This window comes from Dendrobates tinctorius, unplaced genomic scaffold (assembly GCF_039654945.1).
Source record: "Dendrobates tinctorius isolate UK_male_01 unplaced genomic scaffold, ASM3965494v1 ptg000147l, whole genome shotgun sequence".
Lineage (NCBI taxonomy): Eukaryota > Metazoa > Chordata > Amphibia > Anura > Dendrobatidae > Dendrobates > Dendrobates tinctorius.
The window spans coordinates 19533864-19553779 of NW_027361814.1; the positions used below are offsets into that span (position 1 = coordinate 19533864).

At 41.0% G+C, this 19916-nt stretch overlaps 1 protein-coding gene and 1 long non-coding RNA gene across 3 annotated transcripts in view; one reads left to right on the forward strand and one right to left on the reverse strand.

The window, feature by feature from the left end:
- ADGRA1 (adhesion G protein-coupled receptor A1) overlaps window positions 1-19916 on the forward strand; it is a 1190508-nt gene that overhangs the window by 446216 nt on the left and 724376 nt on the right. For both annotated transcript variants that reach the window (XM_073546510.1, XM_073546511.1), the window contains one exon: window positions 7233-7448. In XM_073546510.1, the coding sequence (XP_073402611.1) occupies window positions 7233-7448 (216 nt within the window). The remainder of the gene's footprint in view (window positions 1-7232; window positions 7449-19916) is intronic.
- The window catches only part of LOC141049769 (uncharacterized), an 88617-nt gene continuing 82259 nt past the window's right edge, over window positions 13559-19916 (reverse strand). The window contains exon 4 of the long non-coding RNA XR_012220434.1: window positions 13559-17099. This is a non-coding gene — a long non-coding RNA (uncharacterized lncRNA). The remainder of the gene's footprint in view (window positions 17100-19916) is intronic.

Here is a 19916-nt window from a genome sequence, read left to right on the forward strand (position 1 = left end):
AAGATCATAAAGTTTTTTTTCCTAATTGTAACGTTTAGTAATAGTTGTGTCATGAAAACTGGAGGCTGTTTGGTAGTAGTTGAGAAATTTGGTACTTCATTTTAATATGTTTTTAGATATTAAATGTTTTTTTTTTGGCATCTGATTTTGTGTACTCTCTTTTAATTCATCCGCCTGAAGGTCACTTACTACTTTTAGAGTCATGAAATTGAGATAATTAAATATTATAGGTGGATTTATAAGCTGGGCCTGTCAGGCGCACTGCGCCGGAACTACTCGGGAGTGCCAGAGGTGCACCTGATGGAGGGTTAATTGCATATTGCCAGTTGTAAAGTTTATTGAAAGACATTTTTCCAAGTTATGAAAATAAATCGTATTAATGCAACCTGCTTAAAATGATTTCTCAAGCTTAATCAAAAAGTATTTACTAGGTCTGATCTCAGGCCCACAGTTACATAGTTATATAGTGTAGGATGAAAAAAGACCAAGATCCATCAGGTTCAATATTTCTCCACCGGTTATACATTCTGTATCGCTAGACTATACTGTAGTTATGCACACTTAAGTTTACAGATATTTTGTTGCTTGCTTCACAATAAAAAGAATGAAATGAGGAAAACCTTAAAAAAAAAAACCCCACGAAATTCCAGGTTGTGAGTAGCAAAACATAAAAAATGCCAGAGAGGAGGGTTGAATATTTCTGCAAGTTACTGTATACAGTATAGTATTTTTTTCTAAACTATACAAGCTCAACTTTTCCAACTACTCATCATAGGAAAGACCTTCCATCCCCTGTAACAATCTAGTTGCCGCCTTTGAACTCACTCTAGCTTCCGAATATCCTTTTTAAAATGTCGAGTTCAAAAAACTGGATCTCATATTCTAGAAGTGGTCTCACCAGTGATTTATAAAGGGGTAACAATACATTGGAGTCACATGATTTTATTTCTCCATCAAACACCAAGAACTGGAATGCCAATCACAAACCTTACCTTATTGTCCAACATCAGTGCCCAACCTTATTGAGGGTCTTGTATCTTGTGTAATTGACAGGATACCTTATGGTAACAGCAAGTATCTAAGCTTGTCCCCTAAATGATAGATAAAAGTTTGATGACTAGGGGTTCAACTAAGAGGACCCAAACTGATCACAGTTAGTGGGCGGCTACCAGAGTCCACTCAAATCCTCATGAACACGGAACGCTAAATGTCAAGCAGTATATTCTTTCTGCGCATGATACAATAGATGTTTTCCAGCTTCAACAATAACTTGGCTGACCTCAACTTTCAGCAAAGTCGTTTAACTGATGCTTGCTATCAATTAACCTGGTAATTGGGCTATAATGGTATGTAACTTGCCTCTAAAGTGTTTTCACATCCTAATACTACAGAGAGCCATTTGCCTGTATGGTTTTGATTATGATAAAAGAGGGCAGAGGTAGCCAAGCAGAGGATATGCTTAGCAGTTCTTTTTTCAGCTTCATCTCTACAGTGCTAAAACGAAATGCCTAGAACTGTGAGCTGCCGGCATTGATTAGTCCCTTAGAAAGCCGCAAAATCCAATACCAGTGTTGACTTCTCATTTCTGGCCATTGGAGTTCTCATAACCTTCTGGTTTGCATTAACCTTTCATTTCTTGCACACACCCAGTGATTCATATATTAAATATTTACTTTATAGTTTACACCCTATATTAGAAGAATATTACCATAGGTTTCTTAAAAGGATAAAGGCAGATGGTAAACATTAAAATAACTTTTTTTTTTCAGGAATGCTGGATACATAGAATGCAAGAGACGTTGAAAGTTTAAAAAGTAATATTAAATTCCCTTTGTCCCACATTATTTGTAATATCTAAACTTTTAATATCCCCTCAGTAGGGGGTTCATTCCCTTGAATCACCCCAGCACTAAGATAGGACACCAACTAACGATGAATAATAGCACAAAGTGCTTCAAAACCTGAGATGTAGGCAAAGGGTGTGTCTAGGGTTATGATATTGATGACTTATCCTTGGGATATGCCAACAAAAATCATACTGGTAGGGTCAAAAATCAACCACTACCATCAGCAAGCTGTTGGCACGTCCTGTGGTTGTGACATGGACCTTGTATTGAGCCACGATAGTTCTATAAATTAAGTAGTGGCCCTTCTCAGCTACTGAAGTCTGTTACCATTTATTTTAATGGAAGCTGAACTGCAGTATCCGAGAATAGCCACTGCACAGTGTGCGGAGCTGTGGTTTTTTGGCTCTGTACACTCTACACATCTGGTGGTCATGAGACTTGCTAACAGAAGATAATAGGAGTGATGGACCCTCACCAGTCTGATATTGATAACCTACCTTATGGATAAGTGACCAATTTCATAGTCCTGGATAACCCATTTAAGGAAGCAGTGTTAAATCATCTCTCCCTTGAGGAGTGTCCACTGTACATGATCTCTTCATCACTGTGTGGCCAAAAGTGGTCTTCGTGGAAGAATTGCAGCCAAAAACCTTCTAACTCAACTATGCATGAAAACATAGGATATGGTGTGCAGAAAATGACATTAGGTGCTCTGAACTGATGAGTCAAAATGTGAAATATTTGCCTGTAACAGAGGAGAGTTTATTCACCAATGGACTGGAAAGTGGTACAAAATTAAGTGTTGGCAGGAAACAGTGAAGCATGATGGAGGCTTCTTGTAAGGTAGGGGCTGCATTTGAGCAAATGAATTGGAGATTTAATCAGTGTTAAGATGTTCGCAATGCTGAGAGATACAGGCAGAAACTTATCCATCATGGAATACAATAAGGGAGACGTCTGATTGACTCCAAATTTACTCTGTAGAAGGCCAATGGCCTCAAACAAACAGCCAATGTCACTAAGAACTATCTTTAGCATGAAGAAGAACAAAGAGTCTTGAAAATGATGATAACCTCCCCACAGCCCTGATCTTAACATCATCGAGTCTCCTGTATAACATAAAGTGGTAAAGTGGCAGAAAGACCTGTATAAGCAAAGTCCACAGAAGATCTGTGGTTAGTTTTCCCAGATATTTTGGAAAAACCTCTCTACTGAGTGTCTTCAAAAAGAATTTATGCTGTTTTGAAGATAAAGGGTGGCCACACCAAATATTGATGTGATTTAGATTTTGCTTTTGTTCATTCACTTAGTGTTTTGTTTAATTTTTTAAAAAACTATTAAAACTTTTACTTTTTAAAGCACTCTTGCTTCACAGAATTTTTCCACACCTACCTAAAATTTTTGTACACCATATAGGCAAATACAGTTGAAACCAGAAGTTTCCATAAAATACATAAAAAGACACATCTGCATTTTTTTCTTAATATCTGACATGAAATCAGAATAAACCTTTCCCGTTTTTGGGCAATTAGGATTACCATAATTATTAATATTTGCCAAATGTCAGAATATTGAGAGAGAGAATGTTTAAGGCATTTTTATTTCTTACTGCAAAGTCAAAAGTTTACATTTCATTAGTATTTGGTACCATTGCCCTTAAATTGATTGACTTGAATCAAATGTTTGGGGTATTCTCCCACAAGCTTCTCACAATAGTTGGTCGGAATTTGGGGCCATTCCTCCTGAAAAAACTGGTGTAAGTGATCCAGGTTTGTATAGTTGCTTCTCACAAAATTAGAATATCATCAAAAAATTAATTTATTTCAGTTCTTCAATACAAAAAGTGAAACTCATATATTATATATAGAGTCATTACAGAGTGATCTATGTCAAGTGTTTATTTCTGTTAACGATGATTATGGCTTACCGCCAATGAAAACCCAAAAGTCATTATCTCAGTAAATTAGAATACTTTATAACACCAGCTTGAAAAATGATTTTAAAATCCGAAATGTTGGCCTACTGAAATGTATGTTCAATAAATGCACTCAATACTTGGTCGGGGCTCCTTTTGCATCAATTACTGAATCAATTCGGCATGGCATGAAGGAAATCAGGCTTTGGGACTGCTGAGGTGTCATGGAAGCCCAGGTTGCTTTGATAGCAGCCTTCAGCTCGTCTGCATTGTTGTGTCTGGTGTCTCTCTTCTTCCTCTTGACAATACCCCATAGATTCTCTATGGGGTTAAGGTCAGGCGAGTTTGTTGGACAATCAAGCACAGTGATACTGTTGTTTTTAAACACTGTTGTTTTTAAACCAGGTATTGGTACTTTTGGCAGTGTGGACAGGTGCCAAGTCCTGCTGGAGAATGAAATTTCCATCTCCAAAAAGCTTGTTGGCAGAGGGAAGCATGAAGTGCTCTAAAATTTCCTGGTAGACGGCTGCGCTGACTTTGGTCTTGATGAAACACAGTGGACCTACACCAGCAGATGACGTGGCTCCCGAAACCATCTCTGATTGTGGAAACTTCACACCAGACCTCAAGCAGCTTGAATTGTGTGCCTCTCCACTCTTCCTTCAGACTCTGGGACCTTGATTTCCAAGGTTTACTGTGAACAATTAAGCAAGGTCTATTATTGTGAACAGTTAAGCAAGTTGAAAATAAAATTATCTCTAAAAGGCCTAAAGCTAAAGATGACACATTTCCTTTGTATTCTAGGCAAAAAATATATACATAATTAATTGCCTTCTTCATTTTAAAAATTGCAAAAAGGGAAATGGGCAAGAGTTTGGGCACCCTTAGAGATTTGTGTGCGCAGATAATTTTGTCCGAGGTTTCAAACCTTAATTAGCCTGTTAGGGCTATGTCTTATTCATTACCATTGTTAGGAAAGGCCAGGTGATGCAAATTTGCCAGCTCCATAAAAACCCAACCTCCTCTAACCTTGTGCCAAAAACTGCAGCCAAGAGTTCTTCTAAGCAGCTGCATAGCACTCTGAAAATAAAAATGGTGGAGGCCCACAAAGCAGGAGAAGGCTATAAGAAGATAGCAAAGCATTTTCAGGTTGCCCTTTCCTCAGTTTGAAATGTATTTAAGAAATGGCAATTAACAGAAACAGTGGCGGTCAAGATAAGGTCTGGAAGACCAAGCAATATCTCAGTGATAGCTGCTCGTAGGATTGCTAGAGAGACAAATCAGAACCCCTGCTAGACTGAAAAAGACCTTCAGAAAGATTTAGCAGACTCTGGAGTTGTACTTTTCAAAGACACCTGCACAAATATGGTGTTCATTAGAAGAAAATCTCTCCTGCTTCCTCACAATAAAATTCAACAGCAGAAGTATGCAAAAGAACATCTAAGCAAGCCTGATGCATTTTGCAAACAAGTCCTGTGGACCGATGAGGTTGAAATAGATCTCTGGCCACAATGATCAAAGGTATGCGTGGAGAGAAAAGGACACAGAATTTCAGGAAAAGAACATGTCACCAACCATTAAGCATGGGATGGATCAATCATGCTTTATGCTTGTGTTGCAGCCAATGGCACAGGGAACATTTCACAGGTTTCAATGAAATTGTAAGAAATTCTTTATGCAAACATAGCACCATCTGTAAAAAACCTGAAGTTGAAAGGAGGATGGCATCTACAAATAGACAATGATCCTAAACACAAGTCAAAATCCATAATAGACGACCCCAAAAGGCACAAGCTGAAGGTTTAACAACGGCCCTCACAGTCCCCTGATCTGAACATCATTGAAAATGTATGGCTAGACCTCAAAATAGCAGAGGATGCAAGACTACCCAGGAATCTCACAGAGCTGGTAGAATGTTCCAAGGAAGAATGGATGAAAATACTTAAAACAAGAATTGAAAGACTCTTGGCTGGCTGCAAAAAGCATTTACAAGCTGTGATAATTGCAAAAGGGGTGTTACTAGGTACTAACTGTTAGGCGTCAGGTTTCTGCGTCTGCTCTGCAGGAATCCAGAGCCTCACATCCTGCGGTCTCCTGCTGTCTATCTACTGCAGAGAAGATTACTTTGCAGCAGACCGCTCCAGAGACTAAGTTCCTCTGTGCTTCTACTGGGCATGCTCACGAGGCGATCTCCCATTGGAGATCGGGAGTCATGTGCCCAGGTCCTGCTCCAGATCTCATTGGTCCATCTCGGAGATTTGGAAGGTCCTGCACGGCTATAAAAAGCACGCATGACCGTTCGGCCATGTGCTAGTATAGACTATACTTGCTATGTGTGAATGGTGACGGATGTACAGTATGAGTCTGGTCACTGACTTATTAAGCAACCCCTTCCCTCTGATATTATGCATGTGGATAGGGAATTAGTTCAGTAGTCAGCGCCAGTCAGCGGCAAGTCAGGCCACTGTGCACACCGCACCTCTGCGCTAGTGTCCGACATTGCGCCTGCTTTGTAGCTGTGTCGTCCAGCGACAGTGTCCGACGCCGCGCTTCAGTTGCAGCCCTTCTTGGCGCTCGCAGCAGTGCATTTACCTGAGGCCTGTAACACTAACAGGCTCAGCGTTTTTGTATGTTTTTGTTGAGGCCCCTCTGTGTGTGAACAGAGTCCGCTCTGCGCACTTCGGGTGAAGTTGAACCCGTGCGCATTATACCGCCATATTGCTCATCTGTCATTACCTAGCAGCGGTGTAACACCTACTGCCCCGTGGACCCCGAGCGGCGAACGCACTTTATTATTTATTTTTATTTAGTGCGTTCTGCCGTTCCTAACACTAACCATGTAGGGTGCCCAAACTTTTGCATGGGCCAATATTCCTTTTTGTAATTTTTAAAATGTAAAAGATGAAAATGTGTATATTTTTTGCCCTAAAATACAAAGAAAATGTGTCATCTTTAACTTTACACCTTTTAGAGATCATTTCATCTTCAATTTGCTTAACTGTTCACAATAGCAGTAATTTTGACCAGAGGTGCCCAAACTTTTACATGCCACTATAACATAAATGTTTCCTAAGAGAATATTATAAAAATCAATTTTTGTTTTCTAATTTGGTATTTTTGTGCAACTCATATCAGGATATGTTAAGAGAACAGGTATGGCCCATCTGTATGTTCTTTCTTCAACTACTGTAGTAGAGAAAATGAAAATATATTGTTTAACAAATTTGACGCTGGCATCTGGCTACGAGTGAGTTAATAGATACTTTTGCCACTTGGACCGATACTTAGGACTGGTGTGCACTTTATTAATTTGAAGCGAAGGTAATTAGTTAGGTAAAGTATTTGTTTGGCCGCCCTGAAACAGATTGTTGAGGAACCAGATGTCCATGTTGCTTCCAGAAATAAGGTAATTTTTGTGTGTTGATTTCTTAAACATTTTGGCAAATGACCAGCTCAATGTGTTTTGACAGGTTTCCCTTAATATCGCACTGGAGGCTGTCCTAATCAAACCAGCAAGCTTTATTGGCATGACTTGCGTTGCCTACCAGAGAACATCTGCACATTCGGAGAGATCATTGATCCATGGTAATGAGGACGTAGATTCAGAGAATATTCAGAACCACAATTTAATTTTAAAGTGCACTTCTGGCAGTCTGAACGGCTCCCTGGTAAATTTCTCAGTAAAAGTAAGTGTGCATTAAATGCATATTATATTATATCATGTTGATGTATATTCGGTAATAGTGATCAAAATTGCATCATGTTGCTGAACTCGATATTAGTAGGAGAGATGAAAAAGATAAAATATCAATAACATGGAGAGAAAACAATTGATTCTTCCCAGTTAATCGTCTACCAAGAAATGCTTCTTTGAACTTTAAGTGGTTGTCACATAAACAACATATTTACCCCCTATCCACATCATCTTTGATCACGGGGTAGTACGTGACCTCTGGCATTAGCATTGGGGTCTCAAAATCTTCTGTGTAAATGGAGTGGTGGTGTGATGACTGCTACAGTCCCTGTCTAAGGGAGCGGTGGCTGCATCTTCTCACCTTCTCACTACTCTTCCATTCACGCAAGGGCCCCTTTTTATTTATTGGTGGGAGTCATGGCATGCAGACTAAGTTATCATACATTATTGACCTATCATGTGGGTAGGTGATATATAAATATTTTTATAGGACAGCCCCTTTGGACTCAATAATTCAAATCTATGGTCCTCATGATTAGTTATAACTTGAAGAGCAATTTGAGGATGATACGTAGCTGGTCATCTATTACGTATTAAATTTTTTAGGAAGTGAACTTCCTAGTACTACAAAGATCAGAAATCTTGTTGCTATCCTTCTGAATGTTTTATTCTAAACTTTATTTCATGACTTTCTACTAAAAAATATCCATATTGTGCGTATGATTTAAGAAAAAAAAAAGAATAGGTCCTTCATGAAGCTAAAGGGCAAGAGAACAATACAGATGCATTCAGATAGACTGGGCAACAATCAAGGCTATTAGTAGGTGAACAATGCCTTAAAAGTCATAGCAGCAAGTAATGTCCTGTTGGTTTTTACTAGGATTGGGCAGCATGGTGGCTCAGTGGATAGCACTGCAGCCTTGCAGTGCTGGAGTTCTGGGTTTGAATCCCACCAAGGAAAACATCTGCAAGGAGTTTGTATGTTCTCCCCGTGTTTGTGTGGGTTTCCTCCGGGTACTCTGGTTTCCTCCCACACTTCAAAGACATACTGATAGGAAATTTAGATTGTGAACCCCATCGGGGACAGTGATGATAATGTGTGCAAACTGTAAACCCGTGAACCAAGCTTTGCCTCCTGTTTATGTAAGAACCATTTTTTTACTCCATTTAGCCCAGTGAATACTTTGGGCCTAGTACCTGTGTCTACTGCTCAGCAGAGGAACCCACCTAGCTATGCCACCTGTTTTTGTAAGCACTGTCTGCTACTCAGCGCAGAGTTGCCCACCCGTGAACCAAGCTATGCCTCCTGTTTATGTAAGAACTGTGTGCTACTCAGCAGAGGAGCCCAGCTGTTAAGCAAGCTACAGCACCTGTGGTTTGGACACTTAATTTTTGCACATTCTTTATGGAATGCCGGTTAGGCCTTATTCCGGAATTCCGGTTGACCTGCACTTACTGGAAAATCCTCGTTAGTGCCCCGGACATGTAAGGGCATGACAGACCTGTTATTGCTCGATCTCGCGTGCCAGAGCCTCGCGTGTCCCTCTGGTAAGCTGGACGCGGACCACGGGGGCATGCCAGAGTCTCGTTCGTTAATGGAATTAAGCTGACAAATTGCTAGCACAACTAAAAACGGCCATGCACTACCACCCACAGAATCTAGAAAGCTTGCAATCTGTCCATCTTTTCCGTGGCTGGTATGGTTGAGGTTGCCAGTGTGGAGTCCAATTAAGCCGCAGGCTCCACTCCTTGTTGTGGTGCCCTTCTGGACATTCCTTTAAGGTTCAGCTTTGCAACCATACTGCCCCCGTAAACCAAACACTTTGCCTTCATGGACGCTGTTCGGAGTGTTGTGGAAATAATGTCGCCTGATCGGCAGTTGGCATAATTTATGGTGGGAAGTCCGACGGTATATGATCGTCTTCGATTTTAGAATTTTAGAATTTTTTTTGTATTTTAGATTTTTATTCCAGCCTTTCTTGACTTTATAAGGGCATGACATGCCTATATCTGTGTCTCCTCCTCCTCCTTTTACTCCTCCACCTATTTTCTATATGTAGTTACCCTTTTCCATATGTTATTTGTGTCTTCTGAGCATTTTGTCTGCTTTGGGACACCTTTTAAGGTGTTTTATATGTGTTTTATATGTGTTTGTATGTGTTTGTGTTTGTCTGCCATTGTTTTCAATGGGGTTCGACGGTGTTCGTCGAATGTTCGACGAACATTCGACGAACTTGCCTCCTGTTCGACGAACCGAACTCGAACACTAGCGGGGTGGCTCAACACTACTCCTGATATATAGACGTACACTGTTAATGTTTAAACTATGCGATATATACCTGGTATCTGGTGATACTATACCCTTTCTGCTAGAAAGTCCTCCTCCACCCACCACTCTAAGTGTATCATTGACACCTGGAACATTGGCACACATGTGTGATTATTTCTTGCGGATCTTCTTTTTATATTGTGGTGTGATCCATCCTGAGCATGTGAGAGTCTGTGGGTTACTCCTGCAATTTATATGTAGATTTAAAAATTACCCCAACACTGTATACAGCTCTACGCTTGTGATACATTACCCATTTACTGGTTTTTATATTCTGGTCTAATCCAAACTGACCAAGTGACAGTATGTTTCTGACTCTGGAAATAAATACTGAGATTGACAATGACCCCTACACTGTATACAGCTGTTTGCTTCAGATCCATTACCGTTTTACTGCTTTTTATATTGTGTTGTAATCCATACTGAGCCTGAGAGCGTCTGTGTCTGCCTCCTAAAATATATACAGAGATTTAGAATGTTTAAACTATACTATAAATACCTGCTATCTGATGATACTGTACCCTTTTTCTACTTTTCATATTCTTGTCTAATCCATACTGAGCCTGTGAGCATCTCTATGTGACTCATGAAATATATACGGAGATTTACAATTATCCTTTGACTGTATACAGCTGTATGCTTCTCATACAGTACCATATATCTGATGTTATTTTGGGTACATTTTCTCCAAAATTTGGAAGTATAGTGGAAGGGGCCGCAGACGTGGGCGTGGGGGGGCCAGCTGGTACTGATGGTGGTGGTGCATCTGCTGGTAGTGGCAAAAGCACAATAGCAGCTAAGACAGGAGGTGTTGAGCCTGCGTTATGGTCTGGCTCCGGAACGCCTGGAAGGCTACCTTTTCTGGGAGTAGGTTAACTGCTTTTAAAGCCGGAGCATCAGGAACTAGTTTTGGCTTACATTGCTGAAACAGACTCCAGCTAATATGCCCTCCTCTTCACCCCCACCAAAAGTGAATGATGCAGCAGGCCACACTTCACATTAGTCCATGTAGCTCTTTCTCACATACCATGCCTGGGTTATCAAGTCAAATCATGAATTCTTCAGTCCAAGATGAATCTGACATGGAGTGTGGGTCGCCAGCCAGGTCAGTGGGGTTAATCGGTACCGGGCCGGTGTCTCAGAGGGATGTGTCATGGTGGTGGTGACCCTGTCCGTGGCCCTGGGCGTCCATGCAAAGGGGTGAATAAAGTTTGTAGGTGAATGATACGTGACACCACCTGTGGTTTCTGATCAGATTGACCAGCGCTGCAGTGTTGCTTCTCTGGGACAGATGTTGTCATGCAGCTAAGATGTAGAAGCCCTGCACAGGTAGGGCCATAGTCGCAGGGCAGATGAAAGCGTTGGTAGATGGTGTGCACTGCAGGATGTAGCAGAGCCGTGTGCCAGGCGCAGGAGAAAGATGACAGACACAGTCGTGCAGTTCTTTTACCTGTACTTGGTAAGTGCCGTCCAGGACCCAGAGTACAGATGGAGAAGGAGTTGGTCAGCCTGGAAGCAAATTAGGAATTCTCTCTCTGCAGATAGGTAGCCTGGCCTCCGTTCTAGCGCTTATCTGAGGTACTCGCAGTACTGAGTTCACTGAAGTTCCCCCTGTTGACACTCTTTTGGAACTTTCTCGTATGGCAGGCAGCCGTAGCCTTTTCTTTCTAGCTCACATACATCGCTGCTGGGGCCTCCAAGCCTTAGTTGGGAACTGAGCATTTACAGCTGCTACTTCCTCCAGTTTCTGCTGCAGGACCATCAGTGTCCCTACAAACTCAGAGACCGGAATCCGGACCATGCGCTCCAGCTAGGAGTGAGCCTTAACTCTGCTCATCCTCCAGCTCTCCTTCTCACGTCCACACACTTCCCCTTCCCTTCACAGACTGTCCTAACTTCCCTCCTCCCGACCACAGAGAGCAGCTCCTCAGCAGTCAGGTTCAGAGCTCTCCCTGCTGGCCTGGAGTGGGATCTGTGTTGTGTGTTGGATTAACTGCTAGAGAGATCCTTCGTTGCTCCCATGCATGACATCGCACTCCCTAGGAGGAAGGTAATGCCACTGTGGCGACCGTACTCCTGGGGGCGCCACAAGTGCACTGATGCCCAGCCACTGCTAGATGATTCTGCTTGTACATTGACCCATACCACTACATTCCCCTCGCACTCTACACAGCCAGAATCTGACCCTGATGAAACTCAGGTTCCCCTTCCCGCATACTATACCACCTTACACGGTGACAAAGAGGAAGGTGCAGATGAAAGTGCAGGTTCCTTGAGCAGGTGGGGGGGCATACTCATGGGCGACGGCACTGGCACAGGGCCCCTCATAGTATGCAAACGTGTCTCTGCCGGTAGGAGGCACCTGCCGTCAGACACACCGTCGTACTATGAGGGGCCCTGTGCCAGTGCCGTCGCCAACGAGTGGGCCCCCCCTGCTTGCTCAGGATCACAGCACTTGCAAAGTTGAAATACTTACCTCTCCCTGCTCCACCACCATGATGTCTTCTGCATTTCCTGACAGTGACATTCTGGTCAGAGAGCGTGATGACATCACGTCTGTACGCCCTCTGCCTAAACAGTCCAAGTGCAGAGAGATGGAAGATGGGGACAACGATGAGTCCAGAGTACAGGGATTCCCTAACGAGGAGACTTATTTAATTGTTTTAAAGGTTGGGAGCAATTTTTGGGGAGCACTATACTCTGGAGAATGATATATGGGGCCCACGATACACTGGAGCATTCCAAAGGTGGACATCAGACACTGGAGCAGCATTTACAGGGCCCATTATACACTTCAGCATTAGAAATGGGGCCCATTATATATGGAGCATTATTTGGGCCCATAAGACAGTGGAGCTTCATCCATGGGGACCAACATATACTGTAGCATTATGTGGAGCTCATCATATACTGTATCGAACATTACAGTATATGGGACCAATGATTCTGTATGGAGAAATATATGGGCCTCATTACTCTGTATGACGCACTATGCAGTGGCCATAATACTATATGGAGTAATATACTGTCTGTTTTTGGAACTATTGGAGAATTTTAAATGGATATCAGTCATTTGATGTAAGAAGTGAAGTATTTTTCATTGTACTATACTGCTATTTCTCTGCTGTATCAGAGGATCATGAATTGTGGCATGTGTTAAAGGAGCCCAGTGACACTCTTTGGCCCTGGGCCCACGAAAATCTGGAGCCAACCCTACCCCCCCCCACAACTTTAGCCAAATAACCCCCAGTTTTCAATGCCTAACTATTATTATAAAGTAAATTAAGGTTGACAAGCTTAAGTAATAAGAATTGATGTTTTTCGCATTAAAATGGGCACTGTAGGTGTGTTTCCTGTCCTCCACTCACTGCCGACTTTTCTTCCCCATTGACTTGCATTGGGTTTCGTGTTTCAGTCGGCCTTTGACTTTTCACGATAATCGTCTGATTGCGTTTGCCCCGACTTTTGCGAAAGTCGAGTTTCATGAAACCCGACTCAACCCGAAAAAAGGCAAAGTCGCTCATCTCTGTTCCTTAGTTCTTAGCAATTCATCAATACTCTTGCCATTCATCCTTTATAATCAATCTCTCCAACCATTCCACACTACTTTACATTTTTGCTAGTATAAATGATTACCAAAAGTTCAGGATCACATCATTCTCCTGTATTAACATGCTGTAGATCAAAGTGAGAATAACAGACAATTTAACCATAGAGTGAGAATGACAAGTGGGTTCCTTAAGGACTTTTCAAGCTGGAGATATCCATTCACTTAGGTGTAGTTTTATCTTTGATTTTTCTAAATATTCCAATGTGGATTGAGTGCTAATTAGGAAAATAACTAGGAAACAAAAAAAGAGCAATACTCTATTATCCAAAATAACATGGTGATCAAATGGCGGGTCCCCTCACCTGGTATGGTTGTGTGGAATACAACTCTGATATGGAATGTAGCTGCTGCACACCTTCTGGCTGGTGAAACCAATGTAGTAATGTAGGAAAGGAGATAGCATCTATTTTGCGCTAGTGTTGTGCAACCAAAAAAAAAGAGTCAGACTCAAGTGAAGATATTGACAGTGTGGTCTAAGCTCAACATATTTCAATGTATTACAACATCTTCTTCAAAGGATCTTTTTCGTTCTCCTGAAATAGAAGTTGTATTACTTGGAAACGCATTTAGCTTGAACTGTCCCGTCAATAACTTTGCTTGATTCTGACAACTTTCTTGGTTGCACCCCAGGAGCGCAGAATGCCCCCTATCTCCTTTCCTACAGTAACTTGACTAATTATTACCTCTTTCTATTGATTTTTAACATTACTTTTAGCCAAAGTTCAGCATTACAATGGAGATCGCCATGTAACTGCTCGGTTCATTAATGATATATTTAAGATCAGACACATCCATTGAGATTAGTAATGCCCTTAGTAAAGCCTTTCTTTATGAATGCCATAATACTGCAATGTGCATGACCTTTGTACTGTGGATTCAGTTGTCAAGATGTGAAAAATTACAAAAAACATATACATTTGAATCTAAATGTCCGCAAGTCCTGTGGTAATGGGTAGACGTCATGGTTAAAAAGGAATGGCAAATGTATTTCAGAATTCATATTTCCTAACCTTCAGTTTGGATGATCTTAAGTCATCCTTTTGTGTTGTGTTTCTTCTCTGCTAACAATTGGCAGCTTGTGACTTAAGGTAGAGCTTGAGCAATGATGCACACGACACAGCCATTTTCACTATTCTGCTTGGTAATACAGACTTGTTTCTACATTTTTTCAGCACATTGAAGCTCTTCTAAAAAGCTGCTTGTAAAATGCGTGTGGCATTCATGACGTTCATTGGGGAGAGTATCAGGCTGTGGGTGGTGCTTGTATTGTGACACCATGTAGATACCTGTCTCCCAAGATGATGGCCACCAACACCAATTCCATTGTGTAACCGACAAAAGTGGAAAGTGAGTGGGGGGTGACTTTGAGCTATTCTGTTCCCTGGCTGGTATGGCAATGCAGTGCGGATCGATGTTTTGGACGCAGGTTTCCTGGAACATGACCACTTTGTAAATCCAATACTTCAATACGTCAAAAAGGAAAAGCTCTCTATTTGGCACCAAATAAGTTTAATTTTTTTTTGTGATATTTGAATTCCAAGTTTCCCACCACTTATGGATGGTACATCATACAACAGCATTTTGACTAACGATACCCTTTATCGGGTACATAAGGGATGAAGAAAAGATCAAGTGGTAGAGAGAAACAAATTTAATGTAAATTGACTTTCTTTTGAGTTTTTAGAAATTTGTTGAACCCATTTGATTTGAGACTGTTATCTTACACATGGCAGAAGATTACATCAGCTAGGTAAGGCTCACATAAACCTAGAAATGATTGGGCAGGCTGCCCCATAATGCCCTGCAACTATCACTGTTAATAGCACCGCCAATCAAGAGAGACTATAATAACTTGTATAAAATCAGAAGCAGGGACTGTAGCAGTCATTTTATGGTGAATCTGGATAGTGAAAGGACGTCACAGCTCATGGCATAGCCAAAGAAATTGAGAGAAAAAGCCAATAAACACTATATAACCGTTAGTGATAATGTGTGAGGGCATAGCATTGAAAAATGGTCACCATCCGTTTACCTATAGGCAATTGTGTGGAAATCATTTTGTCATTAAGACTGTGTTTGTGTTAAAGAGCTTGAATTGAACTCAGTTCTTTTGAAGGCAATTGGAGGCTTTGCAGTACTTTCAATTTTCCGCTAAACAATAACTTTTTTTAGGAAAAATTTGGTGAAGCTGGTAATACAGGATTATTGGTGTAGCTGGTGAAATGTTAATTTCAAAATATTTATTCATCTGTAACAGATGCTGGTTAGAATCGAGAGTCTCTGGGACAAGGTGACATTCCCCGGGTACACACAAATCCAAAGTTGTAGATAAGTGCACAGGAGCATACTGAGACAGAACATAGTTACTTCATCCACATCACTAAAGGGCTACTCCCTTTTGAGAATGCTACCAGGTCGTCTCCTAGAGGGTATGCAGGGATTGTAGGCTACATGGCTCTTACATTTCTTTTCTGTTCCTACAACTTTCAGACATCACTTTGCTCTATTCTGAGCAGATTCCGCGCAGACCCATTACCCCAAACTCTGAACTGTTCTGAGGTCTGAGTTGTGGCCTATATATAACTTTATCCAGTCTGTATCCAGAAATTAGTCTAATAAATATCAAGAATGCAGCTCATATAGCAGACCTATAACATTATAGTAATGCTCATACCTGGGGCATTATGCTTACCCCAATAATATGCAGAGCCCTGATCATTATTCTTTTTTCATGCTATCTCTCAGGTTACATAACTTCTGCCTAAAGGTGTTGTGTGATCACAACATATTGATGACTCAAGTCATCAATATTAGATTGTCCGGGTTTCTCACCTGGCAACTCCACCAATCAGCCGTTACTTGCTCTAACGGAGACAGGATATAAGCACTTTGCGGTCGATCCCATCAAAGTGTTTTTGGCAGAATACTGGGGTAAAAAACATGCAAATTTTTTTTGCACAATGCAGGGTTGCGCATGATTTTGGAACTATTGACGTTTTTATGCCAAATTTGGCTGACTCCGCCTTAGTGGACGGAGGTGGGGAGGGACATGGTGGCTATGCCCGCCAGTCAAATTCATTAAAACTGGCAGCATTTCTTACACCTGAAATGCCTTTACAGCACCCGACTGGAGTAGCATTTCTGGGGAGGTACAAGACACAGCAAAGGTGCGTCAAGTACTTAAGGGCATTGAAGATCTTAAAGAATTCGGTACAAGCAAGCTTTTTATTAAGACTGGTATGTGCTGCGCTAGTCTTAATGAATTGTTCCCCTTGGAATGGAATTGTAAACCGCAGTTCTAATAAAAGTGTAGTGGCAGCTGCTGAGTACTGCAGAACAACCCCTATTTTTTTGAATATACCATCAATGCAACCTAAACATTTCCTGACAGAGTATTGCAAATCATGTATTTTTTCTTAACGGTGGTCATATAGTGCCACTAATCTCTGAATATGTCAACACGAGAGAAAAGATAAGGAAGGGTACATTTGTACTCGTGTCTTAGATATTACCTTTATGAAGAATACATTTTTTTATTTTCCATTCTCAGCATTCTCTTTGGTAATATGCACAGGCTATAATTAGAATGAGTAATGAGTCAGTAGCTAATGAAGTCTAGCATCATTTCTGACGAGCTTGACAAATATTCCACTTCTCTTATACAAATGCCAAATCGAGCAGCTTGATCCAGATTATGAGGGTGCCTGAGTCAACGAAAAAATGCGACAAATTAACAAGTTGATAGTCGGAAAAGCAAAGAAATAAACATCTACAAGGGACAATGGGCCCTTCAGAGCACTGCGACTTTATGCAAAAAATATAGATGTAGCACACGTGAGTTTGTCATTTATGGGGCTTTGCTGCACCTACCAAGGTCATACAGGGGTTGGACAAAATAATGGAAACACCAGGAAACATCAACAAAAGTTAGTTTAATAAGGTGTAGGTCCATCTTTTCAGTCGATTACAGCCTCAATTCTCCGAGGTATGGATTCATACAAGGTGTGAATTGTTTCCAAAGGAATTTTAGTCCATTCTTCAGTTAAAACACCCTCCAGTTCTTTGAACGACGATGGCGGCGGAAATCGACGTCTAACTTGAATCTCTAATATCGACCATAAATGCTCAATAATGTTGAGGTCTGGGGATTGTGGGGGCCAGATGAGATGCTCAACTTCATTACAATGTTCCTCATGCCATGCTTTAATGATTCTAGCTCTATGAATTGATGCATTATCATCCTGAAAGTTGGCGTTCCCCTCCGGGAACAGTGCTTGAAACGTAGAATGTAACTTGGTCGCCCAAAATGCCTAAATAATCTCGGCTGTTAATTCTTCGATGAAGGGATATGATTGGCCCAGCGGATCTCCACGAAATAGCACCCCAGATCATCACAGAACCTCCTCCATGTTTTACGGTTGGGAGAAGGCAGTCTGGATGGAATGCTTCTTTCGGCTGTCTCCAAACGTACACTCGGCCGGAGGTCGGAAATAGGGTAAACGATGATTCGTCTGAGAATATCACATGTTTCCACTGCTCGAGGGACCTATTCTGGAGGTTTCTACACCACTCTAAACGCTTGGAAACATTTATCATTGAGAGCAGCGGTTTTCGAATTGCAGCTCTTCCGTGGAATCCAGATTTGTGCAGCTCCCGACGAACAGTTTTCGTGGAAAATGGGTTCTGTAGGTGATCATTGAGCTCAGCAGTGATTTTCGGAGCCATGGTCTTGCGATCCTCTCTCACAATTTATTTAGAGTCCGACGGTCTCACTCAGTCAACTTCGACTTTCGGCCGGACCTGTGCTTTGCTGTGGACGTTTTTCCTTCTCTTTCAAACGCAGTCATTACTTTGGAGACAGTACCTCTTGACACGCCAAGCATTCGGGGACTTTCTGTTACACTAGCGCCTGCCATACGAGCACCAACAATTTGGCCTCTTTGAAAATCCGAGAGGTCTGCCATTGGTATCAGGTTCTTATCAATGTTCTTACAATTCTGCAAAACAAACAGTTAATTTACATACACATATCACATAACACAAATAATCAACTACAAAACATTACCATATGTCACGGTTTGCATGTTTATAACATGTTCGAAGATTATGATGCCAAAATGTTAGGTGTTTCCATTATTTTGTCCAACTCCTGTATGTGCTTCATATGTTGTCTGCTATCTTCTCACAGGACTGAAAATTGATGTAAAGAATGTACTTTGCATTGAACTCTATATATGAGCCTTCCAAGTCATTTCAGCAATGTACGACAGCAGAGTCTTGTTGTATCCTGCTGCATCAATAAGATGTCGAAACAATCTATTGTGACTCTACAGCACTGATTGGACTCTGTAATAAGGAGAGCAAAGGGGAAATGTTCTAGTAAAGCCAATAGTCTTCTGGTGTAAAACATTAACCTCTTCACTCCTCAGACAATTTTCATTTTTTTGTAAATTCATTTTTTTTACGTCTTCCAAAAGTCATAACTAAAATTTTTAGGTTAACATAGCCCTACGAGGGCTTGTTGTTTTATAGCATGAGTTGTAGTTTTGAATAACTCCCGAGGAAGTGGTTGTACTGCGAAATGCGCGTTGGGGTCTCCTGACCAGCACACATCTGATGGTTAACATGATGGGTATGTTTTGAGGCTATTTTATTATCTTTTTTGGGCAAAGTGCAATTGTTTGACTAGATCGCTTTTGTTATTGCGTGTCTGCTACTCTTTTTCAATGAAGTAGATTTTTTTGACTTCTTATCATTTTACAATTATTGTCTTTTGATATATTTTGGAGTGCAGTGGCTGTTATTCTTAATGATCAGTTTATGTACCTAATATACTGCCCTTTTTATGATCTGAGAATTATCTCTTGAAACACTTGTGTTTTTACACACCATTGTGTTGCTGGCCAGTTTGTCTTTGTTGTGTCTGGGTAACAAAGATACTATTTTCCTCATCTGATTTTACTCTTTGCATTGATTTGTCCTGTTCTCTTTGACGTCTTTTTTGCATTATAAATAAAGATGTTACATTTTTCTATGTCACTTTGGACTTTGTTTTCCTCCTTTATTCATCAATATTTATTTACAATCTTTTCAAAAGAGAAAATGTTGGTTATTTTGAATTCTTATGGGTTATTTTTTTTTACATTTTTTTAAAGAAATTTTTTAAACTTTCAACTGCATTATTCAGCATTCTTAGGGGGACTTGAGCCTGTAATCCCTCATTCTGCATACTGCAGTGCTACAGTATTACAGTATACAGAAAAGAGTCATAGAATCATGATCTCACATTAGTCTGAGTAGGCTTGACAAAAGTACCAAAATGGCATTCAGTTTATTGTGAGGGGACTGATGAGCATCCTATTTGCATCATTGTGTATCTTAAATACTGCTGTTAAAGATTAAAAGTGGCATTTAAAGGGAATCTGTCACCCCATTTTCAGCCTATAAGCTGCAGCCACCGCCATCAGGGGCTTATCTACAGCATTCTGTAAAGCTGTAGATAAGCCCCTGATGTAACCTGA